This window comes from Lagopus muta, chromosome Z (assembly GCF_023343835.1).
Source record: "Lagopus muta isolate bLagMut1 chromosome Z, bLagMut1 primary, whole genome shotgun sequence".
Lineage (NCBI taxonomy): Eukaryota > Metazoa > Chordata > Aves > Galliformes > Phasianidae > Lagopus > Lagopus muta.
In genome coordinates, this window is record NC_064472.1 from 15,142,333 (window position 1) to 15,169,989 (window position 27,657).

At 42.1% G+C, this 27,657-nt stretch overlaps 1 protein-coding gene across 1 annotated transcript; it reads left to right on the top strand.

Moving 5' to 3' along the window:
- The first annotated feature begins 4,072 nt into the window (after nt 1-4,072).
- On the top strand, nt 4,073-8,879 carry MRPS30 (mitochondrial ribosomal protein S30). The gene is made up of 5 exons (XM_048931181.1): nt 4,073-4,796; nt 5,027-5,172; nt 6,456-6,558; nt 7,101-7,277; nt 8,382-8,879. Exons 1-5 carry the CDS (start codon nt 4,088-4,090, stop codon nt 8,648-8,650), a joined length of 1,404 nt encoding a protein of 467 aa, XP_048787138.1. The 5' UTR covers nt 4,073-4,087; the 3' UTR covers nt 8,651-8,879.
- The last annotated feature ends 18,778 nt before the right edge of the window (nt 8,880-27,657 follow it).

Below are 27,657 nucleotides of genomic sequence, written 5' to 3' on the forward strand. Positions count from 1 at the left end.
TGGGCTTATGGCCCAGAAAACCAACTGTATCCTGGGTTGCATAAGGAGAAGTGTGAACAGCAGGTCAAGGGAGGTGATTCTGTCCCTCTACTCTGCTCTCATAAGACCTCATCTGGAGTACTGCATCCAGTTCTGGGGCCTTCAACACAAGAAAGACATGGAGCTGTTGGAGCAGGTCCAGAGGAGGTCCACAAAGATTTTCAGAGGGCTGGAGCACCACCTCTATGAGGACAGGCTGAGAGAGTTGGTGCTTATCAGCCTGGAGAAGAAGAGGCTTGGGGGACCATACAGCAGCCTTCCAGGGGGCCTACAGGAAAGCTGGAGAGGGACTTTTTATAAGGGTATAGTGACAGGATGAGGGGAAATGATTTTAAACTGGAAGAGGGTAGATTTTGACTAGGTATCAGGAAGAAATTCTTTATTGTGAGGGTGGTGAGACACTGGAACAGGTTGCCCAGTGAGGCTGTGGATGCCCCCTCCCTGGAAGCATTCAAGGCTGGATGGGGCTTTGAGCAACCTGGTCTAGATGGAGGTGTCCCTGCCTATAGCAGGGGTGGGGACAAGACGATCTTAAAGGTCCCCTCCAACCCAAACTATTCTATGATACCCTATGATTCTAGGAATATCTAGGAATAGTAATGGTGATTTTTTTTTTAATCTAAGTTTATATGTATTTCCGTGATTACAAGGGACTAAATCTTGCCAGTGTCCTTTATCAGTCAAGGAAAAAATAGGCTTCCAGGGCGCTTGGACATTGTAGTATGTGGGAAAAAGAGCAACACTGCTGCCTAAATGGCCCATCATCAAAATCTGAGGTCTAGTACCTTCAATGCTTTGCAAGGGAGGAGTCAAATTCCATTAATATATCTAGAAAGAGAAAAAAAAAAAAGAAGTCTGGACTTTCTGAGACGTTATATGTATGGCAAACGGAAGATTATCATATAATCATAGAATCCTTAGAACTGGAGGTACCTTTAAAGATGATCTAATCCAACTCCCCTGCAATGAACATGGACATCACAGCTAGATCAAGTTGCTCAGAGCCCACTGGGCAACCTGTTCAAGTACCTCACTACTCTCTCTATAAAAGACTTTTTTCTTATATCCAACCTAAATCTAACCTCTTTAAATTTGAAACAATTTCCCCTTGTCCTATCACTGCAGACCCTGATAAAAAGTCTGTTCCCTTCTTTCCTGTATCTCTCCTTTAGATACTGAAAGTCCAGGATGTTGTACACCTGCTAATGACTGATGCAGGCAAGCTGGTAACAACAGACAAGAAGGCTGAGGTACTCAAAAACTCTTTTTATCTCGGTCTTCTCTGATAACTGCTTGTTACACACTCTTGAACAATGGGATTAGAAGGAGGGGACTGGGGAAGCAACGTCTCTCCTGCTGTAAGTGAAGACCATGTTTGTGACCACCTGAGGAACCTGAGTATCCACAAATCTATAGGTCCTGATAAGATGCATCCTAGAGTCCGGAGAGAATTGGATGATGTAGTTGCCAAGCTCTTCTGAAAATTCTGAAAAGTCTCTAGTGACTGGCAAAAGGCAATATCACATCCCTTTTTAAGAAGGGTAAGAAGTATGAGCCTGAGAACTAATGACCTATCAGTCTCATCCCTGTGCTGGGAAACATCATGGAGCAGATCCTCCTGGAATCTGTACTAAAGCACGTGGATGATGGGAACGTGATATGGGGCAACCAGCATGGCTTCACCAAGGGCAAATCCTGTTTGACCAAACAAGTGGCGTTCTGTGATGGTGTATGTATATCAAAGGACAAGGGAAGAGCCACTGATGTCATCTATCTGGCCTTTGGTGGGCTTTTCACACTGTACCCCACAACATCCTCTCCAAATTGGAAAGCTACACTGAAGTTAAAGAAGTGAAGCAATGCAGCTGCCCTCTGCCCCACACAGTCATGGTGGTGATTCTGATCCACCAAGCAGCCAGGCCTTGGGTGCACACCCATCACTCACAACTACACACTGTTGTGCCATCAGCACTGTCTGGGCACGGGGAGGGTACAGTGCAGTGCCAACTCAAGTTATGGCAAATAATACTATGCATTTTGACACATTGTCTAAATACAGTCCTGTGAATAGTGAAAAGTATGCAGCCACATTTGCCATTTGATAAACGAATTTGAAAATAGTTTTCAAGACTGCTGATAAAATCCCAAATTTGTTGGTAAATTTGCATGTTCATTTTCATTTGACGAAAGTGAAATTTTTTTTTCAAATGGAATGTACTGAGTTGCAATCAGATATCACATTGAGAGCTCACTAAGAATTGCAACCACTGCCATTGAACCTCACAGATGCATTATGGAGACCACAATGAGGTAGTAGGTGGTGTGTTTCAGCAGTGGCAGCAGCACTAAAAGGTTTTTACAAGTGTGTTCATGGCTGGTGAAAATGCATAGCTGTGAGACACTGTGCAAAAGACGTCTTCCTTCTCTCTCAAATATTATTGTGGAAAGCAAGGACAACTGGAGGTGTCTCTCCCTACATCAGGGTGTCAGGAATAAGGAAGATAAGAGGAATATCTTGTTGCTTATCACTTTCCAGGCTATTCCTGAGATGCAGGGGCTTGGCCTTGTGTGGAGGCCCTAGCTTCTATGATGTGGACAAGCCTCTACCAGGCTGTTGCACCTGGGTTGGACATGCTGTTTCTACTGGCAACCTAAGAAGAACTGGACTGTACACATACATATACAGACTTTGCAAATATATGTGTGCGCTTCTCCATTGTTCATTTCCCTTCTGCCTGTACTGACCAAGAAAGAATCTTCACCCGCCACCCCTGCTGCCAACTGGACTCTTGAGACATTGAGACACTGCGGCGGTGATTTTCTCTGCATTTCTATAGCAAATCCATGTTTGTATTTAATTTTCTATTGCTTTCTGTGTCCCACCTCCCATCTTCAGACCTAGCTAACCAAAACTCTTATAATAAACTGGTCAGGCAAATATTTGACTCCTTTCTGAGTCTTAATCTCATGTCCAGTATACATCTATCATGAACCATCTGGCTACCAATAGCTGGAGCGAGACAACAGCTAATGGCTAGACAACAGCACTATTAAGAACAGTGCTTTGGAGCTGAGAATTTGCTCTATCAAGCACTTATAGTGCTCATTGTTGTAGTGCATGTGGCCCAGACAAGCCCAAAGGTTGGACACCCATGAACATACAGAGAAAATGAGGCTGAACTGTGTTCCACATATCCTGGAATGAGTCATACATACCAAGGCTTTCAGATTCAGTCAGAAGTTTTCTCAAAATTCTGCTCTATTTCTTGGTTTGTACAGTTTTCTTTGTCCTTAATACTTCTAGGAAGAAAATGATCCAATAAGAATATTTTTTGTTTAAATTTTAGAAATAATTTATCATTCAATCTGAACTTTCTTTCTAATCACTGAAGATGAGTGCGTTTGCTCATGACTCAAAACTGCGTTGGCTCATAAAACCTGGCCTTCCTGAATGACAGAAGGCAAAGACTTGCAGTGTGTGGGCAACATCACTGTTTTGCTTTCAGGAGACATGGACAAAAAAAGGGGTAGCAGGCAGGCAATCTCTCATTAGATGGATCAAGATGGCAGTTTCACAGACATCCATTTCCCTGCCATAAACCTTAGAATAACATGAGAGCTGGCTGCATGTTCTAACACATTTTATTTCATGGCTTAATCAGAAGGTAATAAACATGTTAATCCTGCCAAGGCCTTCGCATCTTTGCAAGCATCCCATCCATCTCGTAAAGTCTGAGGGAAGCAGGGCGGAGGCGGGACCAAGGTCTCCTCCTTTGCCCGCCGTGCCTCCTGGGTGAGGTAGTTCCCGTCCCCAGAAGGCGGCGGGAAAACAGAAGCGCATGCGCATAAACGGCACCGCCCTTCCTGGAGACGGGCGCGTGGCGGCGTGACTCACTTTAAAACCCCACCCTATATTTTTTTCCCGGCACCACTTGCTCTACCGTAGGAGCGCGCGGATTGGAGGTTGTCTCTTTCACGTGGTGTCCGCCGTCCAATCAAGCTGCTCATCCGGGCGCCGTGCCCTTCCGCTGTCCAGCAGCTCTGCAAAATGGCGGCGTGCAGGGGGCGGCGGTTGCTGTGGCACGGCCGTTGCTGGTTCTCGCAGGACCCTACAGCCCCGCCGCCGCCCCCCCCCGCCCCCGCTCCCGCCCCGCTCTATCCCCCCATCGTGGCGTCCCACACGGCGAGGAGCAAGGCGGCCAAGCGGCGCCGCCTGGAGCTCTTCTACCAGCAGGTGCACGAGGCTGCCACTATCGAGGAAAAGCTGCGGCTGTACGGGAAGCTGCAGCGGCCCAAGTACATGGTCTACCCGCAGACCTTCGCCCTCAACGCCGACCGCTGGTACCGGAGCTTCACCAAGACCGCCTTCGTGCCGGGGCTGCCGCCCAGAGCACCTCCGGCGGTCGAGAAAGCACCGGGGCCCGGGGCGGGGGCTGCCGAGGCCTTGGAGCGGGGAACGGCAGCGGCTGGGCCTGCGTCATCGGGGGCTGCGGAGGCCTTGGAGCCGGGAGCGGCGGCACCTGAGGCCGCGACAGCGACGGAGCCCGCGGCCGAAGCGGTGGCAGAGCTGGGCCTGGACGTGCTGCGTGACCTCGCGTGCGATGCGCTCTTGCAGGAGAGCTTCTATCAGAACAAGAAGCGACCGTTCCTCTACCGTGACCAGGACCACACACCCGCGCCTTTTCTCACGCAGCTTGTTTCCTCCCTTGCCGCCTTTCTATGCAAGCGCAACCCGCTATTGGCTGCCTCCTCTCTGGGTGCGGAGTGGCGTTGGGTGGTGGGAGAGGGATGCGGGCTTTCTGGGCAGGGCTGTGAGCTCTGTGGGATTGCCACAGGTGCAGCGTATTGAGCATTGCTATTGATCTCATCGCTGCTGTCTCTTGCGGTGTGAGCAGGTTTGGATTTGTCTTGCTGTATTGCTGTGTTGCTGTGTTTAAAATACAAGTGTGTGATCTTTGTTTGCCTCTGCTCCTTTGTTCTGTTTCAGACCTAAACCCTGAAGTAAACTATTACTGGCATCATGGTGAGGAAGTTGTTGTTCATGGACATCGAAAAGGTAGAGTCGATCCTGTGCGATTTCAAATAGATGATAAGCCGCACCTCCAGATCCGTGTACCAAAGCAGCTTCCAGAGGTGTGACTATTTTCAACAGCTAGTTAATAACGTGTATTTTCATTTATATTTCTATTGCTGAAGCTGTGCAGTAGTATGTGGTGCAGCACATACAAAACCTGGTTAATCAAATTACATAGTATATTTCTGTGTCTTACCACTCTTAAGGCTTGCAGTGTAAGTAAATGCTGTATAGCTATTGAGAAAGCCTTCTGAACTTAATAATGTTCATACTTGTGCTTTAAGTACGTTGTTACCATTAGCTAATTGTTTTTAAGTTTTATGGTTGTGCCAATAAGTGGAGTCAAAAATAAGGAATGTGATGTGGAAGGTAATTTTATTAGTGAAGGAGAATAAGTAAGATGATGAGAAAAATGAAAATTAAAGAATAAAAGCATGTATCTAGTAACAGAGCATAGCAGTTGATTTTTGAAATTCTGAGCGTGATTTGGTATTCTGACACTTCTCATTTATGTTCACAGAGTGCTAATTATGTAGCCTGTAAGGATCTATTACGCTCTTTCCATCACACTTAAAACTATGCTCCACTTTCCTTAAATTATTTGTAAAACTCTTTGCCTACATGATTGCACAGTTTGCTTAGGTATTACTGTCAAATGTTTCAATACACACAGTTTTTTAGACAAGTATTTGTGCCAGAACTGGTACAAATATGTGATGCAAGAAGTCCCCGCTACTTGCTATAGCACCCGTATTTGTGGTTGATTACTGCCTCTACTGTCAGTGCAGCCAAGTCCCACTAATACTAATAAATGGAATCAGTTAAATATTGTCAGAATTACAGCATTTTCTGAGAATAAGCTCATTAATAAATGGTAGGAACACACAAGCTTGTGTGGCTTCAGCAGTTACATGATTACATCATTAGTTTTTAAATATTAATGGATATGTTCTGTGACATAGTATTATGCATGGACACCTATGCTTTTTAATTTACCTAGCACCCCTTGAAATGTTTCATAATGCACAGCAATGAGAATAAGTTCACTCTTCTGCTACGTGTTAGTTTGACTGCTGCTAGAACTATTTTTGTATATATTGTTAGTGCTATTTCACACAGGACTGTTTGAATTTTACAGAAAATTCAGATATGAATATAACATGAATGTACTATCACTTGCTTTAAGACATGAAGTTCTGTTGCAAACATATTTTCAGTAAATTATATATAGTGTCTGTAAGCAGGAATTTCACTTTCTTGTGCTTGACCAGAAAACTCTGTATTCTTCCTGATATCAGAAACATGGGTTACGTAGTGGCTGTTTTCTTTTGTTTTCTTCAAGATTGTGCCACTGGAGTCAGATCTTGGAGATGTTCCTGTTATTGATCACAAACCATCCAAACTGCCATTGTTCAAAAAACAGTATGAAAACAAGGTATTTATAGGTAAGAATTTTTGGTCCTGAAACATTAGCTGTTTTTTTTCTATGTAAAATAGCAAACCAACAATCTCTCCCAAAAACACTTCACCTGACCTTTTACCTTCTTTCAGCAGAGAGAGCTATCTATTTATATATTTATATTATAATGTATGACAATACATATTATATAATATTATAATAAATCTCAATAGATAGATCCATATCAGTTATGTAATGAGGAATAGTGTCCTCTTGTACATATTGTATTTTGCTTCAGGGTTTGTTTAAAGGAGTTGAGTTGGATAGAAATTCATCAGAAAAACTTGCTTTGTACTGGTACATATCCTTCAGAGAGATTTTATTATGTGAACTTCTGCAAAAAGCAGTCAGTTCTCACATTAAAGGAAGAATCTCAATATTTGTGTTGATTTATGGTAGAGGTTTTAATTTTCTGAGTTTTGGGCTCTGATAGTGAAGAATTGTGGGTTGTTTGTTTGTTCTGGATTATAAAGAGCATTCTGTTACTCAGCTGTAATTTTTTTTTTTTTTTTTTTTTGGTGGACACAGGATCAAAGGTAGCAGATCCATGCTGCTATGGCCACACCCAGTTTCATCTTATTCCTGATAAACTGAATAGGCAGAGGTTTAAAGTAGCAAATCTTGAGGATCAGATTGAAGTTGTTTATCGAGCTAATGGTATTGCAAGTCTCTTTGCTTGGACAGCAGCACAAGCAATGTATCAAGGTAAGACGATCACTGTGGGATTTTATTCCTGTTTGTGTAAAAACAAGCAGAAAAAGCATCTGGGAAGACATAGATAGGTGGATGAATTTTCTGCTTACTTCTTTCTCCAGAAAATGTTGCATTTTTTGTCCTCTTGAGATGCTGCTGTTCTAAAAAACATGTATGGTAACAGTATAAAAATATGAGACTGACCTCCTGTACCTGCTACCAGTAGAGGTAGCAGATTATTGTGTATGAAGTGCTAAATAACAATCTTTCTCTTCTCTTAGGAGGTAAACCAAATGGAAAGCTGTGTGTGTTTTTTTGTTGTTGTTGTTGTTGTTGTTGTTTTTTTTTTTGTTTGTTTGTTTGTTTGGGTTTTTTGTGTTTGGTTGGTTTTTTTTTTTTTTAGGATTCTGTTATGAAGAATTATACAGTTAGTATTTTGGAGAATAAATATCATGAGTGTGATAGTAATTTCACTTCAAAATTTTATGCTGTTCAAGAAACTGAAGCTGAAATTAAGATCTCTTTCAAATTCTTGTCAGGTGGTTTGAAGCATTCGAATACACTTTCACTGTGCTTTACTCGCCATCTGCTTTTGGCAAGAGTGAAAATGAGAAGTACTGAAGAATCAATCCATAATAGTTATTTGCAGTTCACCTCTTGATTTGAAATAAAGAGAGGAGCCCTTTGAAACATTTTCCTTGAAGGAGAAAAAAAAATATCTTGTACAGCAGCATTTTGTTACAGGTTTTTTTGTCAGTTGGTGATTCTTTTGTCAAATACTGGTAGTGTCTCAGTTGACTTTGAACCTCTCCCTGAAAATCTTTTGAATTGTGATCTGCTGTTCTAGCAAAAGAAGGTTTCTCATACTCTATTACAGAAAGTGAGCTTGTGTTAACATTGTGATTGGTGTCCAGGTTTTAAATGGAGCTAGATACAGAACCTAGTTATGTTAGCATGTCTCTGATCTTGAGAAACTTTTAACTAGTGGCTGTGTTTTATCTTTTTAGTTTCAGCTAGTATTTTGCTGTATTCAGAAGTGGGAATTAGATGTGTATGCTATGAGAACTGAGCCCCATAATCAGTGCTTTTTTTTTTTTTTTTTTTTTTTTTGGGTAGGATTCTGGAATGAAGCAGATGTGACTCGTCCTTTTGTATCACAGGCTGTAGTGACGGATGGAAAATACTTTGCTTTCTTTTGTTACCAATTAAATACTTTAGCATTAACTGCAGAAACCATTCAGAAAAACTCTCGGAAGAATATCTGCTGGGGAACCGACAGTAAGCCACTGTATGATGTTGTTGAAGATGGTAGTGTGAAAGGATTTAATGATGAAGTTCTGCTTCAGTTGGTTGGTTTTCTGTTAAATAGACCAAAAGAGTTATAAATCATTAAACTATATTCCTGTTCATGTACCTGAACTTGATTGTAACTCTGAAGCATGGGCTAGAATATGCCTTGTTCTTAGCCAAATATGTCTAACAAATACAGTATACAAACTTCATTATGTTTGAGACTTATATTTTAATTTCAAATGTACTGTACAATGAAAAAATGTCTACAATACATTTGTCTCTTGTACAATTACTATTAAAAGAATATTGTATTCAAAGTCACACCGGTACCTTCTTTCTGCAGATCTATATTGCTATGTTGAACCCCTGTAGCAAAATATGAATTCATTCAGTTGTCTGGTTACTTTGTCTATTAACTTCTGTCTTGGTGTTTAGGACCAGTGAAAACTTGCTAATTTTGTGTCTGGGAGTTTAAAAAAAAAAAAAAAAAAAAAAGCTCTTCAGCACTTACTCACTTAAAGAATAACTGAACTTAGAATAAAAGTGTTTCTTAAGAGTGAATGATTGGCACTTCAGGTACATGTCGAGTGAAATTTTAGGTATTGATCAGGAAGTAGTACAAACATGATGAAACCTGCTTCCCTACAGAGATCCTGCTAGGAACATGCATATGCATCTTAATGCTGTCACCTCAAGAACTGTGGAGAACTTGCACATTATTTGGAATCTCTTTTCCCTTGAGCTTGAACTATCCTTGAATGTTTTTCTTTTTGATTTACCAAGGCTAATTCAGATTACTGCTGAACTTCGGATTCAAAACTTGCTTCTTCCAAGCTGAATGGAACACAAAGTGGTGGGTAGGCATATTGATATTAAAGAATGACTTTGGGCCTAGCTTGAAAAGTAGTGGTGGGTGGAGTTGGGTTTCTGGTGTGATGAAGGGATGATGCAAAATTTCAGGTATACTAGAACATACTCTTAAAAGAGAGGTTTACCTCTGTGCAGTTTTACTAGTGGCTGAAATATTTCTGTAAATGCGTAACCTTGTAGAGGAGCACAGTGTTGGAGAGTAGGCGGACAGAAAGGCTTAGGATTAGCTGGCTGTTAAGTGATTGCAAAAGGGCATGTTGACCTTTCTGCAGCTCTCAGAAGGCAAGGGGATACCCTGGAAAAGCAGTGGGTGGCACTGTTTTACCTTCTATCAAAAAAAAAAAGTAAATACTTTCGTCCTTGCTTTTTGGTACTCTCTGGAAAAGTTTAGACATCACAGAATTGCAGGGATTGGAGGGGGAGATCTCAAAAGATCATTGAGTCCGACCTTCCTGCTAAAGCAGATACACTGCAATAGGTTGCACAGGTAGGCATGCAGCCAGGCCTTGAACATCTCCATAGGAGGCTCCACAAACTGGGCAACCTGCTGCAGTGCTCTGTCACCCTTACTGTAATAAGTTATTCTGCATGTTTGTATGAAACTTCCTATGTTCAAGATTTAGGCAATTACTTCTTATCCTATTGGCTATGCACCACCAAGAAGAGCTTGGCCTCATTCATTTGTCTCCTACCTCTCTGTAGATACTTAAAAACATTAATCAGATTCCCCTCTCAGTGGTCTTTTCCCCATGCTGAACAGACCCTGGTTACTCAGCCTTTTCTCATAAGGGAGATGCTTCAGGCCGTTAATCATCTTTGTGGGCTTCCTCTGGACTCTCAGAAGATTCCTCTTTTTTGAACTGGACACAGTGTTATAAATGTGGCCTCACCAGGGCAGGGTACAGGAAGAGGATCACCTCCTGGCCACACCTGAGGATGCACCCCAGGATACCATTGGCCTTGGCCATAAGGACACACTGCTGGCTTATGGCCAACCTGTTGTCCACCAGGACATCCCAGCACTTCTCTGCAGTGCTCCTTTCCAGCAGGTAAGTCTCTACGTAAGCTGTGCTGATGTATGCGGCACATATTATTCTTCCCTAGGTGCAAGACTCTACACTTGCTCTTGTTAAATCTCATCAGATTCCTCCCTGCCAAACTCTCTAATCTGTCCAGAACTTTTTGAATGGTAGCATAGCTTTCAGGTGTGTCAGCCACACCTCCCAGCTCAGTATCATCAGCAAACTTGCTGAGGGTGGGCTCTATCCCTTCATCCTGGTAGTTGATGAAGATGTTGAACAAGATAAGACACAGCACCAACTTTCATGACAAAGAATATAGTGCTGAAGTCAAGGTACACAACATCCACTGCTCTCCCCCACCTACCCAGTCAGTGATGACATCATAGAAGGCTATCAGGTAAAGTATGATTTCCCCTTGGTGAATCCATGTTGGCTATTCTTGATAACCTTTTTCTCTTCCAATTTCTTGGAGATGTCATCCAGAACAAGCTGTTCCATCACCTTTCCAGGGATAAAGGTGAGGCTGACTGGCGTGGTTTCCTGGATCTTCCTTCTTGCCCTTTTTGAAGATTGGAGTGGACACTAGCTATCCCCAGTCTTCAGGCACCTCTCCCATTTGCCAGGGCCTTTCAAAAATGATAAAGAGCAGTTCAGCAAATCACCTCTGCCAGCTCCCTCAGCACATGTGGATCCATCCCATTGGGCCCCATGGATTTGTGTGCATTGATTTTGGCTACGTGCTCCCTGACCAGATCCGCCTCAACCAACAGAATGTCTTCCTTTAACCAGAATTTCTCAACTCCAGAGATTGGGATTCCTGAGGGCTAGTCTTAGCATTAAAGAAGCAAAGAATTGCATTCAGTATCTGCCTTCTCAGCGTCCTCTGCTAGCAAGGCACCCACCTCATTTAGTAGGGGACTCATTTTCCCTAGCCTTCATTTTTCTCTTGACATAGTTAATAACCTTTCTTGTTATACTTTACCTCGTTTGCAAGATTTAATTCCAGGAGGGCCTTAGGCTTCCTTATTGCATCCTTACAAGTCCTTACAGTATTCCTATATTCTTTCCAGATGGACAGGTCTTTTTTCCTCATTTCATGCACCTTCTTTCCTTTCAGTTTATCCATGAGTTCCTTGCTCATTCAGGCAGGCCTCTTGCCACCTTTTCCCGAATTTCTTACTCTTAAGGATGCAAACGTTATAATGTATGCACTTTCCTACAGCAATCTTTTATCTTGTACTCAGTTATTCAGGGTGTTTAATACCTCTGTAAAATGATAAAATTATTTTTTTAACAGTATGATTACTAAGATCTTTGAAGTGGAAGACTTAGAAGCTGCAGCGTACCTTTCTTGAGCTTTGTTCAGCAGAAATCTTTTGGGATGCTTCTGCTTTCAGTCCCATGGGACTAGTGCTCTGTATCACTCTTACTTTGTTATCACTGTTTAATATAACACAAAGAAAGGCAATTCAAAGAAGATAGGATGGAAATCTAAGAGCTTTGGATCCTTTTTCCTGTATTAATTTCTGCTCAGGCTTGTTGAAGAAGATCACAAAGGACCATAAGGCAGAATCTAAAAATAGGATTTGGTTTTACATAAGCAAGTATTTTTTTTTCTATCACTGAACTAATTTGTTTCAAAGTTGGTGTTACCTTCAAGTATGAAATGCTGTTTGTACTGTTATTTTGGATTATGGAACTGCAAGTTGTGGCTTGGAATTAAACTTCTTGAATAGCATCTGAAAGTGGAAATAAGAAGATGGAAGGACTCTGGGACCCTATAAAAGGTTATGCTGCACCAAACTGTTGAGGGGGGTATGTTTCTTCTCAGGTCGGAGAAACAGCTTCAGTGTTAATAGTACCTGCATAGTCATGCGGAATTCTCTCTTGATGTCATGATTATTTCTCTCATTGGAGAAGACAGCTGTTCTTTTTATCTCAGAAGCAGATAAAAGTCATATCTATTCTGGAGCAAAATTGTGAGGTTTCTCCCAAGGAAAGTGCAACTACTGAAGTCAGCTGTTTCTGGGAAAGCCTATTGAGAACTCAGTCTGCTGGCTCTGTAGAGGATGCACACATGGGCAAAGCAATGAATTAGGCAGAGTTTGTTGAAAATGTGCCATCCTTAATCAGTGATGTAACTGAAATGATCTTACACAATTTAATTACCTTACAACTTAACAAACTTCTTATTGTCCTTGGCCTCCCTCACTAGATTTAATTTGTAGTGGGCCTTAGCCTTCCTTGTTGCATCTCTGCAAGCCAGTGTTTCTATATTTTTCCCATGTGGCCAAATCCCTTTTCCATATTCTGTAGAATTTCTTCTTCCACTTGAGTTTTTCTGTGAGCTTCTTGCTTCTTCATGTTCTCTTGCCTTACTTCTTACTAATCTTGAGCTTGGACGAAGAGGTTCTTAAATGTCAGCCAAATTTCTTGGTTCCACCCCTCCCTCCCTTACCTTCTGATGCTCTAACTCTTAGGATACTTTCAAATACATTCTTGAAGAGGTCAGTGTTGGTTCTTCTGAATCACAGAGTTGAAATTCTTACTGCCTTATTTCTTTCATGCAATATCCTGAACTCTACTCATGATTGCTGCATTAAAGCCTGCATTCAACCTTCACATCCTCAACCAGTCCCTTCCTTGTTTGTAACAAGGTCCATCAGCATACCTCTCCTCGTTGGCTCCTCCTACACCTGCATCAGACAGTTATCTTCAGTGCACTTCAAGAATCACCTCATCAACTTCCTCACTCTGATCAGGTGGTCCATAGTAAAAACCAACAACAGTGTAACCTATGTTAACTGGAGAGACCTCATTGTGGCCTTCCAATACTAAAAGGAGCTTATAATCGGGGAGGAGACAGAACTTTATACAATCTGATAGTGATAAGACAATAGGGAACAATTTAAAACTGAAAGAGGGGAGATTTAGGTTAGATACTGGGGGAAAATATTTTCTCAAGAGTGTGATGAAGTGCTAGAACAGGTTGTCCAGAAATGTGGATGCCCCAACTCCGGAGGTGTTCAGGACTGGGCTGGGCAGGGCAATGGGCAACCTGATGTAGTAGCTTATAACCTTGCCTGTGGAGTTGATACTGTGGATCTTCATGGTCCCTTTCCAAATCAACACCCTCTATGATTCTATGTTATAAACCTCCTGCACACTCCTTCAGGAGCAGGAATTTAGAATGAATGGGAAAGACAGCTTTTATTTATCTTGAATTCAAAATGGAAGAAGGCAATTCAAATTCTTGGAGCTGAACTTGAAGATGACTGCTGTTTATGTGAGGTTAACAATTGTTTCCACAATTTTTGAAGATTATCTGGTTCTGTCAAATTCACTTGGGTGAGAAAGGGATCTCTGTAACTTCCTTGAATGCCATCCTTTTTGGAAAGCCTGGGAGGAATGGCACTGTCTTTGAAGTTTTGTTTGCAGCACTTTTACTTAACTGTTAGAGAACTAGAGGTCACCACCACCCTGGATCTTCTCTGTCTACGTGGTGTGGTAAACTCCTGAGATATTTCTGGTGTTGGCAACACATCCTCAATAATCTGAGTAATATCCTAGTAGAAGAAACTAAGCAGCAGAAGCAGGGAACTGTGAGGCTCTTTACAGAAAATGATGACAATGAATCCTCCAAAATAGCCTCAATATGTATGAAAGATGGAAAATCTACGGTTTCAGTATTGCACTCTTCTGTGAGAGCAAACAATAAGGTGAAGCTGCATTTCTTAGCAGATTTATTCTTTCTTAGCAGAATAAATCTAAGCTTCCACATCCACTAAATTTACTACTTTTCTTTGACTTGGGATCAGATAAAAGTGAAAGTTAATAATTGAAATCTGGAGGCTACTGGGCTCTGGCTGATATGTTTCTGTGGCATATTATAGATATGATGAGTTTTAGTCAGTCAGGGAAGACCAACACAAGAAACATCCTCCATGCTTCAATACCCCAGAGTGAGCCAAAAATAAGATCTAATGGATTTTTATTTCAGGATGATACAACATCCAAACCTGATGAGCAGATATGACATTTATAATCCATACTCGGTTCTGTATGAGAAGCTTACACCCTTTTTCAAAGTCTTCAAAAAAATCAAAGAGGTAGAAGAACACTTGCAAGGATTTTTATTTCTCTGAAGTACAAAGTGCTACTTAACCTCTGCTGCTGGAAATATAAAGATTGTTCTATAGGAAAGACAGCTTTACACTATCTGCTCAACTGTGTCGATCTGTAACTATTTGCAGTCATTCTTAATCTTTTCCCTCCCTGTTTATTTTTTTTCTATTTTATTTTATTTATTCTGACTGGTATCTGCATAATTTGGTAGTTATATCTTCAGCTGAAATATTAAGTCAACATTCAGTATTACTTCTTGGTCTTTTAATAACTGTTTGAAATACAGTCTATTGACCTACATCTTATCCTGACATAGAATCTTTTTTGTATCACCTCTCTCATTCCTACTAAGCCATGCTCCATGTCATAGAATCATAGAATCATAGAATCATAGAATCACCAAGGTTGGAAAAGACCTAAAAGATCATCCAGTCCAACCGTTCACCTATTCCCAGTAGCTCCCACTAAACCATGTCCCTCAACACAACATCCAGCCTTTCCTTGAACACCCCCAGGCTCGGTGACTCCACCACCTCCCTGGGCAGTCCATTCCAGTGCCTGACCACCCTTTCTGAAAAGTAATACTTCCTCATGTCCAGCCTGAATCTCCCCTGCCGTAGCTTGAAGCCATTCCCTCTGGTCCTATCACTAATGACACGAGAGAAGAGGCCGACCCCCAGCTCACTACAGCCTCCCTTCAGGAAGTTATAGAGAGCAATGAGGTCCCCCCTGAGCCTCCTCTTCTCCAGGCTGAACATTCCCAGCTCCTTCAGCCTCTCCTCATATGGCCTGTGTTCCAGACCCCTCACCAGCTGTGTTGCCCTCCTTTGAACACGTTCCAGGGCCTCAATATCTTTCTTGCAGTGAGGGGCCCAAAACTGGACACAGTACTCGAGGTGCGGCCTCACTAGTGCTGAATATAGGGGAACAATCACCTCTCTGCTCCTGCTTGCAACACTGTTTCTGATGCAAGCCAGGATGCCATTGGCCTTCTTGGCCACCTGGGCACACTGTCGGCTCATGTTCAGCCGAGCATCAATCAATACCCCCAGGTCCATTTCCTCTACGCAGTCCTCCAGCCACACCGCCCCAAGCCTGTAGCGTCGCCTGGGGTTGTTGTAGCCGAAGTGCAGGACCCGGCATTTGGCCTTGTTGAAACTCATCCCATTGGCTCCAGCCCAGCTATCCAGCCTGTCCAGATCCCTCTGTAGGGCCTCGCTACCCCCAGGCAGATCCACACTTCCAGCCAATTTGGTGTCATCTGCGAATTTACTGAGGGTGCACTCGATGCCCTCATCGAGGTCATCAATAAAGATATTGAAGAGGACAGGCCCCAGCACCGACCCCTGGGGAACACCACTCACCAGCTGGATTTCACTCCATTCACCACCACTCTCTGTGCCCGGCCCTCCAGCCAGCTCCTCACCCAGCCAAGAGTGTACCCATCCAAGCCTTGGGCTGCCAGCTTCTGCAGGAGAATGCTGTGGGAGACAGTGTCAAAGGCTTTGCTGAAGTCTAGGTAGACCACATCAACAGCCTTTCCCTCCTCCACCAGATGGGTCACTAGATCATAGAAGGAGATCAGGTTGATCAAGCAGGACCTGCCCTTCACAAACCCATGCTGGCTAGGCCTGATCCCCCGCAATGTCATTTGTGGGTGAAAGCTTTTGTATAGAGAGAAATAAAAAGTTGATACCATAATGCCTACAGTAAAGGAGATCTTGCTTCTATTTATTTCCTTTTTTTAATACTTCCTTAAACTGTAATCAAGTAAGTACAATTTACTGCTGCCAAGGAACCTGATACATGATCATTTTCACTGTTGGCTTCTAACACAAGAATGTCTGCGCTGAAAATATGCATGCTTCTGTCAGTCACACATCCCAGAGCAGATTTGAATTTCAGCCTTGAATTTCAGCACCTAGGGGCTCTATTTCTGTTTTTAGCAGCAATTTCTACACCAGCAAATTTTGCTAGGTAATTGAAAGTGATCTGGAGTTGGAATTTTAAAACCCAAGTTTTGGCACTGTTTAAGCTGGAGAACAGAAAGCTCAGGAGGCATCTTATCAATGTGTGTAACTGGTAGGAAAGAATGAGGACTTCTCTCAGTAGTATCGTATTTTGCAAACTGCTAGGCAAAGTAGGTTTTAAAAATACCTTTTTTATACCCTTGCAACTTCATAATTTTAGAAGTAATGTAGGTAGGTGCATTTTGCTTGCATTTTCTTCTGTTTGTGTTTTAACTTGGTTGACATCAGCTGAATATGGCTGCATTATTTCTGGACATGTTTTTTTCCTCATTTCTGTTACCTGGGACTAAAAAAGCTAGATAACAAATGCAGAGATTTGGCAAAAATAGAATGACTGAACTTGTTCATTGTGGGTTTTTTTGTTTTTGTTTTTTTTTTAAGCCCTACATAAGTATTTCTCTAATGTGAGGTATATCTTGTGCTAACAGTGGAAGATTAAAGAATATACCAAAGATTGCTTAACTAATAAACTTTCATGAAGGCCACTAAAATGGATTTGAGGCCAAAACCAGGTAGCTTTTTTGAATACTGGAACCACCACAAAGCAATATAGAGTCAGAATTGCTAGAATTGGAAGGGACCTTGCAGGTCATCCAGTCCAGCTCCCCTGAAATGTACAGGAATGTTTACAGGTAGACCAGGTTGCTCAGAACCTGGTCACACCTGACCTTGAATATGTCCAGAGAGGTGGTATCTGCCACACTTCTGGGCAACTATTCCAGTGCTTCACCAATCTTAGTGTAAAAAACTTCTTCCCTATTGTCATGGAGTTATCTCTAGATCTGAGCCCATGACCGGGGCACAAGCCGAGGAGGAGACAGAACAGAAGTTACTAAATCCAACAAAATGAAACAAAATGGGAGAGAAAAGTGTCCAAAATACGAGGTCTTGCCTAGTACATTGCAGGGGAAGCGTGTGATTTTCTCCCCAGCGAACAGAGAGAGCTCGAGTCAGCGAGAGGAGAGCGGCGGCTGCGCCACCAGGAACTCCGAGAATGCCGCTCCTCCCCTCTGAGAACCCAAAACGCCCAAAAAAAAGGCAGTCCACCGACCCAGAACATTAGATCTGTAACTCCCACTGTTTTACATGATGTTCTGATATGGAGTACCGACAACAAAAATCACAAAACCACAAAATTTATTTACAGTCAAAATCTCTCTTTTTTTTTTTTTTATTAGTTTGAAACCATTTCCCCTTGTCCTGTCACAGTAGACTCTGCAAAAGAGTCTGTCCTCTTTCTTATGGGCCCCCTATAGATACTGAAAGGCCAGTATCAGGTGCCCCTGTTGGAGCTTTCTCCTCTCCAGGCCCAACACTCTCAGCTGGTCCATGTGAGTGTATATGTAGAAATTTGGGTAAAAAATGGGTACTAGGGCTGGATTTATTTTAGAGCCAACATTGACCTCTTCAAGGATGTATCTGAAGTTATGCCAAAGGTTAGAGGACTGGAAGACAAGAGCGCCCAAGAAAGCTGGCTAACATTTAAGTATCACTTCTTCTGAGCTCAAGTTATTGCATCCCTAAAAGTAAGAAATCAGGAGCTCGTGGAAAAATTCAAGTGGAAGAAGAAAGTCTACAGAGTGTGGAAAAGGGTTTGGCCACTTGAGAGGCATACAGGAATGTTGTCAGGGCATGCAACAACGAAGGCTATGGCCAGAAATAAGAGAGCAGAGATCAGCAGTTCAGTATAGTTTTAGGCCTGTAATTAGTTGGCTCCCCAGGGATTGGTACTGGATCCGGTGTTGTTTAACATCTTAATTAGTCACCTGGATGAAGGGATAGAATGCACCCTCGGCAAATTTTTTGATGATACAAAGCTGAGAGGAGTGGCTAGTAGGCCAGTAGTCTTTGCTTCCATTCAGTGAGACTGGACAAGTTTGAGAGTTGAGTGGAGACGAACCTAATGAGATTTAACAGAGGCAAATGCAGAGTCCTACTCTTGAGAAGGAATAATTGCATACATCAGCACAGGTCAACAGCTGAACTGCTGGAGAGAATCTCCGCAGAGAAAGACCTGGGGGTCCTGGTGGACAAATAGGTTGGCCGTGAGCCAGCAGTGCGCCCTTGTGGCCAAGAAGGCCAATGGTATCCTGGCGTGCATTACAAGGAGTGTGGCCAGCAGGTCGAGGGAGGTTATCTTCTTCCTGTACTCTGCCCTGCTGAGGCCACAATTGGAGTACAGAATCTAGTTCTGGACTCCTCAGTTCAAGACAGGTTACTTCTAGAGAGGGTCCAATGAAGGGCCACAAAGATTGTCAAGCGCCTGGAGCATCTTCTATATGAGCAAAGGCTGAGAGACCTGGGACTATTCAGCCTGGAGAGAAGAAGGCTGAAGGAGCATCTTGTCAGTGCTTACACATATCTAATGTCCAAGAGTCAAGTGGATGGGACCTCGCTCTTTTCAGTGGTGCTCAGCAGCAGGACAAGGGCAATGGGCACAAACTGGAATACAGAAAATTACATAAGAACATGGGGGAAAAACTTCACAAGTTGTCCAGAGAGGTTGTGGAGCCTCTGTCCCTGGAGATATTAGAAAATCACCTGAAAGCTTTTCTCTGTAACCTATTCTAGAAAACCTGCAGGGGAGTTGGACTAGTTGATCTCCACAGGTCCCTTCCAATCCCTACAATTCTGTGATTCTATGTTTTTTTTTTTTTCTCCACTCTTTTCTTGTGGTCTCAGTGCAATCATCCATGTTTATACATTAATTCAGGATGGTCATTTTTTTTTCTTGATATATGGCTGCAAGTATTTTCAGCAGAAGAGTCTATTTTTACATCCTCATATGTTGGTAAACTACTGATACTGAGAATGGAGTTAAAGCTGTACACTGAAGTGTTCATCCCAAAATTCATTTTGCAGCTGATTTTGCTCTGAGCTTCCCATAAGTTCAGCAATTCCTTACATTACAGCTCTGAACACACCCAATTGTTTTCTCTCTCCTGGAAGCTGACAGTAGGCATGGTGACTCAGTCTTTGTTTCTGTATATGAAAGTTCTGTAGATAAGCATAGGTATCAAATACAGGCATTTCCAGAATGCTCCTCATAACTACAGTAGCAAGATGCCCTTCTTTCTCAAGATACAGTATTTCATCTGTGTGAATATCTGACTAATACAGATGCTCTTAAGAAGCTCATGTCAGATATTTTATTTTTGTCTTAATAGGGCAGGTAAGCTCAAATAAGCTCTAGGAGAAATCCTTTGTGAATACACAAACAGACCTTGCCATGCAAAACTATTCAAATTGATAAGGAAAGCAAAGAAAGATGGGGGGAAGTGGGAGCTGTAATGCCTGCTTAGAGCAATTATCCAAGATCATAAAGAGAGATTGAGATGGAGACTCTTTGTAGGAGAATAAGATTTAAGTGTTTATCTAGGTCTACACAAGGGATTTTGACTATTAGATGACTATTCGATTATATCTTTTTGAAAACAATAAGCCTTAATTTGATGATTTTTTCTTCATAGCATGTTATTCTTGATGAATGTCATTTTGGACTGAGAATTTTGGTTTTTTTTTAGTTTAATTAAATGTTTATATACTTGTACTAGATAGATTCCAATTAGAAGTTTTGAAGGATCTGAACAGGTTAGATGCCCAAATTACATTAATGCTAAGGAATTGGAATTTAGGTTTTGAAGATGCATAGATATTTTGATGATTTTTTAATGTACTTCTAAAGGTGCTTGTCCGCCTTTTGAAAAAGCTCAGTAAGATTTCATTGCAATATGAATCTACTAAGTAAAGTATTCTGCTCTGCTCAAACTGGACAGTACACAACTTCTGAAGCACACTGCTTTTCCCTTTGGTAAACCATGAGCTGAATTATCACATGGCTGGATTGCACTGAGGAGACATTAAACAAAATCAACATAATGACAGCATGTTTGGATGTTTGCCCTCTTTGGGGACATATCTAGCGGGCTTTTCTGAAAATGTCGTATGTGCACAGAGAATTATGGTTCAAATAAAGCAAACTATATTTTTGTTGCAAACCATTGGATTGGACTATGGCATTCCCCTGAATCTGTGGACGGCTGGAAGCAATTGGAACTGAAGTTTAAATGTCAAGTGTGATATTGCCATTTTACCTTGTGCATTAAAACATATTTGGGAAAGGGCAGGGTGGGCTGAAACACCTCACTGAGCACAAGTTGAGCCAAATAACATAAGGAAACAATTGAGGAAGTATAAGTCTTTTTATCTTCTAACAGAAACTTTTTTGTTAGCTGAATTAAAAGTGAATTGCAAATCTTAAAACTGTAAACAGACACTCCCATAAGAGGACAGATTATAGTAAAAAATGATGACTTTGCAAATAGTAGCTGAAGGGATTAAAATAATGCAAACCGTTGCTGTACTGGTTTCAGTATTATATTTAATTGGTATTAACACTGAATAACCACAATGAAGCCCCTCTGGGCTTGCAATGGTACATACTAGGGAGAAGACTGAATGAAAGCCACTAGGATGATCGGGGGACTGGAGCACCTCCCCTATGAGGTGACTTCACCTTCCCAGCTGAGGGAGCTGGGCTTGTTCAGCCTGGAGAAAAGAAGGCTGCGGGGTGACCTCATTGCAGCCCTTCAGTACCTAAAGCGAGCCTACAGAGGGGAGGGAAATCAACTATTTGAAAGGGTTGATATGTGTAGTACAAGGGGAAATGGTTTTAAGTTGAGGGAAGGGAGATTGAGGTTGGATGTCAGGGGGAAGTTCTTTACAGAGAGAGTGGTGAGGTGCTGGAACAGGCTGTGCAGAGAGGTTGTGGATGCCCCGTCCTTGGAGGTGTTCAAGGCCAGATTGGATGGGGCCTTGGGCAGCCTGGTTTAGCATTAAATGGGGAGGTTGGTGGCCCTGCATGTGGCAGGGGGGGTTGGAGATTCATGATCCTTGAGGTCCCTTTGAACCCTGGCCATTCTGTGATTCTGTGAAAGAGAGGTCTGCTAGCAGGCATATGTACATGACCAGAGTCAAGCAAGCAAGCAAGTGCTGAAGTGCTGAAGGGGAGTCTGTAGGTAAAGGACTGGGAGACCTTCTGAAGCTTTCCAGCCTTCTGGAGTTTCTTACCAGTCACCCACTGTTGAGTCTCCCAGACACTTCAGCAGGAACATGCAGGTGGCTCTGATCTGTGCCTCTGGGTTTTCAGATGCGGCACTGAATCTTACTAGAAGCTGGCTTAGTGATGACAGCTGTGGCTCATAAATATTGCTGGGGGTTCTTGTGTGTCCCTTGCTTTTAATGTACTTTCACAACAGAAAATGTAGGTGTCCAGATTTTGTTGCTAAAGCAGACCTATGAAATAGTTAATGAAGAACACTTACACTGCCTGATGGGAACACTTTGACTAAAGCATAGTCATCATATATAATGTTTTCATCTCTTCTGAAGGTGTGGGTCCCCCGGTGCAGGAAGGACGTGGAGCTCTTGGAGCGGGTCCAGAGGAGGGCCTCTAAGATGATTAGAGGACTGGAGCATCTCTCCTGTGAGGAAAGGTTGAGGGAACTGGGCTTGTTTAGCCTGGAAAAGAGAAGGCTCTACAGGAACCTCATTGTGGCCTTTCAGTATTTGAAAGGAGCATATAAACAGAAGGGGAAATGACTGTTTGCATGGGTTGATAGTGATAGGACAAAGGGGAATGGTTTTAAACCGAGAGAGGGGAAGTTTAGGTTAGATATTAAAAGGAAGTTTTTTGCACAGAGGGTGGTGACACATTGGAACAGGTTGCCCAAGGAGGCTGTGGATGCCCCATCCGTGGAGGCATTCAAGGCCAGGCTGGATGTGGCTCTGGGCAGCCTGGTCTGCTGGTTGGTGACCCTGCACATAGCAGGGGGTTGAAACTCGATGATCTTTGTGGTCCTTCTCAACCCAGGCCATTCTGTGATTCTATGGTTCTGTGAAGTCAGTGGAGAAAGACTCCCCACTGAGGAAGAATTCAGGCTTGCCAAGGAGTAAAATAACAAAGTCTTTGCTACTGCAGGTTAGAAGACAGTAGTGATACTGAGATAAAGTGCCTCTCTTCCAGTGATTGTAGCTCTGATTCTATCCTGTAGGTCTTAGACTGTTGAAGTGCTGTGACAGTTGAGATATAACAGTATGTGGCATAGGTGCTGTATGGATCTTTCTGAACTAAAAACTCACTGCTTTTTGAAAAGGAGACTGGAATTTGTCATCAAAGTGGTTTCCTCCAGGGATTAATACATACATCTCTGTATCCCTCAGAACATCAAGCACTGTAATATGAAGATGAGGTAACATTCTTAAAAAGCATTAGTAGTACAAGATTGGAATATTTTTTCTTGGTATTAAACAGCAGAAGTAGTATTTAAAGGAGGGCTGTAAGAAAAAAAGGAACAGGCTTTTTAGCCAGGGTTTACTGTACGTTAGAAGACAAGGGGAAATTGTTTCAAACTATAAGAGGGTCAGTTTAGGTTGGATAGAAGGAAGAAGTTTTGTACAGTAAGGGTGATGAGGCACTGGAACAGGTTGCTCAGGGAAGTGGTGCATGCCCCATTTCTGGAGACATTCAAGGTCAGACAGAACCAGGCTCTAAGCAACCTGATCTAGCTGTAGACATCCCTGTATATTTCATGCCTCTGATTTTATACTTTCTTTGATGTTACACTTTTTCCCTCATCAGACTTTAATAATATTTAGAGGAATGGGAATGTAGCACTATGGCAAACTGAAAACCTTCTATCATGTTTTGGAAGGAGGCTACTGAATTTCATTAGGGAAAGTCAAGGGAATTTATAAGTACATTTGATGCTTTAAAATAAATGTGCTTAGTTCCTGTCTACAGAAATCTAACATTTAATTTGAACCAGTTTTGAGGTAAGTGGTTTTAAAATATCCTTTAATGTTGCATTTATTGTTTCCTATGGGAACAGAATGGGTATAATGATAGATAATATGACTGTCAGAGGGGAGGAGTCATCATAGGAAGAGAAAAGGGGAAAGAGAGAAAGCAAAGAGGCAGAGTACCGTATACTAGAACTGAATTCTAGGGGGATGATGCAAGGTTGAAATAACGGATGGAAGATTTAAAAGAACCTGACAATACTTCCATGGAGCTTCTACCACTAAATTTTAATGATTTGTTACCATTTCTTAATCACTTTCTTGGTGTTGCTTAGAGTTAAGTTCAACACTTTCTCTCATTGTTTAAATCTGATGGGGTTCCTCACTGTGATGCATGGGAAAGGGTAATGCATTTTTAACTCGTATACTGCCCTTCATGCCATTAGAATGGAGGAAACATTTCAGATGTGACTTTCAGATGTTGATGGGATAGAAGCAAAGCCATTCTCTGAGCAAGGAGAATGATTATCCTTCAAATAAAGATCCACTCACATTCATTTCACTGTCTTCTGGGGGAAAAGAAAATCAAGCCTAAAATGAAATAGGGAAATGCTTTGAGTACTGCAGGAGTAAGGAGTTGGTTTGCAGATGGGTCTTAACATTATGTTCCTTATTTTGCTGTCATTTGTTTTTTACTGGGAAGCCGTACTGAAATGCTTCTGGTGTAGTTAATGGAATACAAATTGCAGTCTCAGTTACCTGGTTACACTCTGCTGAAGCTTTTGCTAAAAGAGCAATTGTAATATCCTAGCTGCTATATTATGCTGTATGTGAATTCATGAAGCCTAATAGTTAATGAATTCTGATAACTGAAAAAATTTTAGTGGCGAGGAAGTACAGCCTGTAGCCAGAACTGCCAGTGTAGATGAGATTTTTGTACATGGAAGTGTGAGAATTCACAATAAAATTGAAAATAAGGAACAGAACTGAGAATGCTAAACAAACTAGTAAGAAGGGGCAAAATAAAGTCTATGACAATATACTGGCAAGAATGCAGAACTACTTAATTCTATAATTTACTTAAAGAAGACCTAATCATAGAATCATAAAATCATAGGACTGCCAAGGTTGGAAAAGACCTAATCTGGTCCAATAATTCACCTATTTTCCCACTAAACCATGTTCCTTAGTACCGATCTAAACATTTCTTGAACACCTCCATGGATGGTAACTCAACCCCCTGCCTGGGCAGGATGTTCCAATACCTCACCACATTCTGAGAATTTTTTTTTCCTAATATTCAACATGAGCCTTCCTGGAACAACTTAAGGCCATTATCTCTCATCCTATCATCAGTTATCTGGGAAAAGAGACCTACCCTCCCCTCACTACAGTCTCCTTTCAGTTAGTAGTAGAGAGCAATAACGTTCCTCTGAGCCTCCTGTTCTCCAGACTGACAATTCCTGCTCCCTCAGCAGCTCCTCATGAGACTTGTGCTCCAGACCCCTCACCAGCTTCACTGCTCTTCTTTGAACTCACTCCAGGGCCTCAGTGTCTTTCTTGTAGTGAGGAGCCCAAGACTGAACACAGTACTCAAGGTGTGGCCTCACCAGGTCTGAGTACAGAGGTGTCACAACTTTCTGCTGACTACACTATTTCTGATACAAGCCAGGATACCATTGGTCTTCTCAGCCATCTGGGCATGCTGTTGGCTCACATTTAGCTCAGCATTGACCAACTTTTCCACTTTCGTTACTTCCACACAGTCTTGTGGCCACTCTATCCCAAGCCTGCAGTGTTGCCTGCAATTTCCAGAGTCTCCAATTGCTAAGACTCTTCACACTTTTTTAGTGGCACTGATCATGTTTCAGATGCACAGCTAGACTTTCTTAGTGTCATCACCACTTCACAGTTCTAAGCTGCTATCTGCAATACTCCCATATTCTTCAACACCAGAGCCTGAAATATATTAGCCAGCAGGACTGCAGATGCAAGGGAGAGGCTTCTCCTTTTGCCCTAAGCAGAGACAAGGGTCTCGCCCCCCTCATCTTGCTCAAGCTAGTCCTCTGTCAGGTGGGAAGCCTCCTTATTATTCTCCCCTGACTTGGCCTCAAGACAGGACTGTCTGTCTGCCTGCTTAACCCTGTGATATGAGGAATCAGTTTCCCTCTCTAACTGTTGAATGCATCTCAGCCTGGAGACCTCCTCTCTCAAGCTGATCAGACGCCCAATAAGATCATCAAGTTGGACATATCTGCACCCATTAAACTCCTCATCTACCTTGTTGCTACGGGTGACTTTGCTCTTGTAGCTCGAAAACCAGATGGTATCCTGGGCTCCATCAGAAGAGGGGTGGCCAGCAGGGACAGGGAGGTGATTGTCCCTCTCTGCTCTTGTGAGGACCCATCTGCAGTACTATGTCCAGGTTTGAGGCCCCCAGTACAGGAGAGGAGATTTAGATCAGATGTCTGGGGGAAGTTTTTTACTAAGAAAGTGGTGAGGTGCTGGCACAGCTTGCTCAGAGAAGTTGTGGATGCCCTTGCTGGAAGTGCTTAAGGCCAGGTTGGATAGATAGGGCCCTGGGCAATATGACCTAATACTTCATCTAGTGGTTGGCAGTCCTGCCTGTGGCAGGGGGGTTGGAACTTGATGATCTTTGGGGTCCCTTCCAATCCAAGCCACGCTGTGATTCTGTAATTTTTTTACAAATCAAAATACAAAAAATACTGGATAAAAAAATTGTATTGGGAGAGCTAATTAGTAACACACAAAACTGGACAGGTAATTCAGGATTGAATGACTTCTGACTTCTGTCCTGAACAAATAACTGCTGAATCAGTTTCTCATCAGATTTGAGTGGAAGTTCTGTTCACAATTTTATATGCTCGTATTTTCAAAGGGGATTGCTTTGGAGACCAAGAGTTGGTCTGTGTTTATTATTATAGAGATGGCTGCTGGTTGCAATGGCACAGGGAGTGAAGCATTCAGTATTCACGTTTTTTTCTGGCTACTGGAAAACAGGATGTTGATGCTCTGAGTCTGCAAAAAAAATCAAACGAAACTAGAACAGAAACCTAAGGAAAATAATAATAAATGAGTGATAGCCGATAACAGTTTGAAATTTGGTTCCATTTTTCTTATTAATATTCTGTCATGTTTAGAAGTGTGGGCTAAAAGAAGAATTTAATGGAATAAAACTTAGCCCTGCTTTGAACAAGAGGTGTTGAATTAGATGACCTCCAGATGTCACATCTTACCTGAATCCTTCCATGCTTCTGAAAAGGTAGGACAATGACTGTAGTGCTAAATTACTACTCTCACGAGTGAGACCACTACCATTTTACATCTCAGTCACTGTAGTCTGAGAAAAATGCCATTTTTTGAATTATTGTATGTTTGTTATGAGCTCCCATGAAGTGTACGTTATGGTTTCCCAATGTTCCTACTGTGGCTGTTTTTATATAAGGTATGCAGAGCTGTAAGGTCTTGACAGTGAATTTAGCGTTAATACATTTTATGAATATTTGAGCTTGAATAATTGCTATTTTACTCTCTGAAGTCTTGAAAATTTTAACAGAAGCTGACCTCTTCAATATGTGCTTGGGGTAAACATCATTCCTATTTAAAAGAAGTTTTAGTCACCCACTCAGGAAAGAAAACTAATCTGGTCTGATTTAAACAGTCAGTCACGCAAAGGGCACACAGGCAACAACACTGTCCAAAATATACATTCTGAAAACAGCCCCGCGTACTGAAACCATTTGGGATCGGCTTTCAGATGTTTCATAAGCAAAACCAAGGTTTAACTTCACCGAATGAATGCTTCACAATGAATAATGCACCCAGCTGTAGCAGTAAATGCCATTTGCTCAACTGCTTAACTGTTCATCCTTTTGACCAAGGTTTATGGTGGTGTGAAATGAAGCTTAACTTTGCAAATATGGAATGTATAGTAAAATTATCCCCTTTTGTGAAATTAGAAGGAATAAGCTTCTGATGGGTGTTTATGTACTGTGCTAGCAGATTATAAAAGATTAAAAGGAAATTTTAATGAAGTGAAAAGCAGCCCTTGCAGCTTCTAACCCTCATGATTAGAGGAGCAGAAGCTAGGGGATTTAAGAGGGTTTAGCAAGATGAGGTTGATGGGGTGGGGAGATTATGACCTGTGATTGAAACTCGTTGCTTGTCTATCTCGTGTGTCCTTAGTTAATGTATTTAGGACCATAGTTGTTTCAAAAACAATGAGGATGA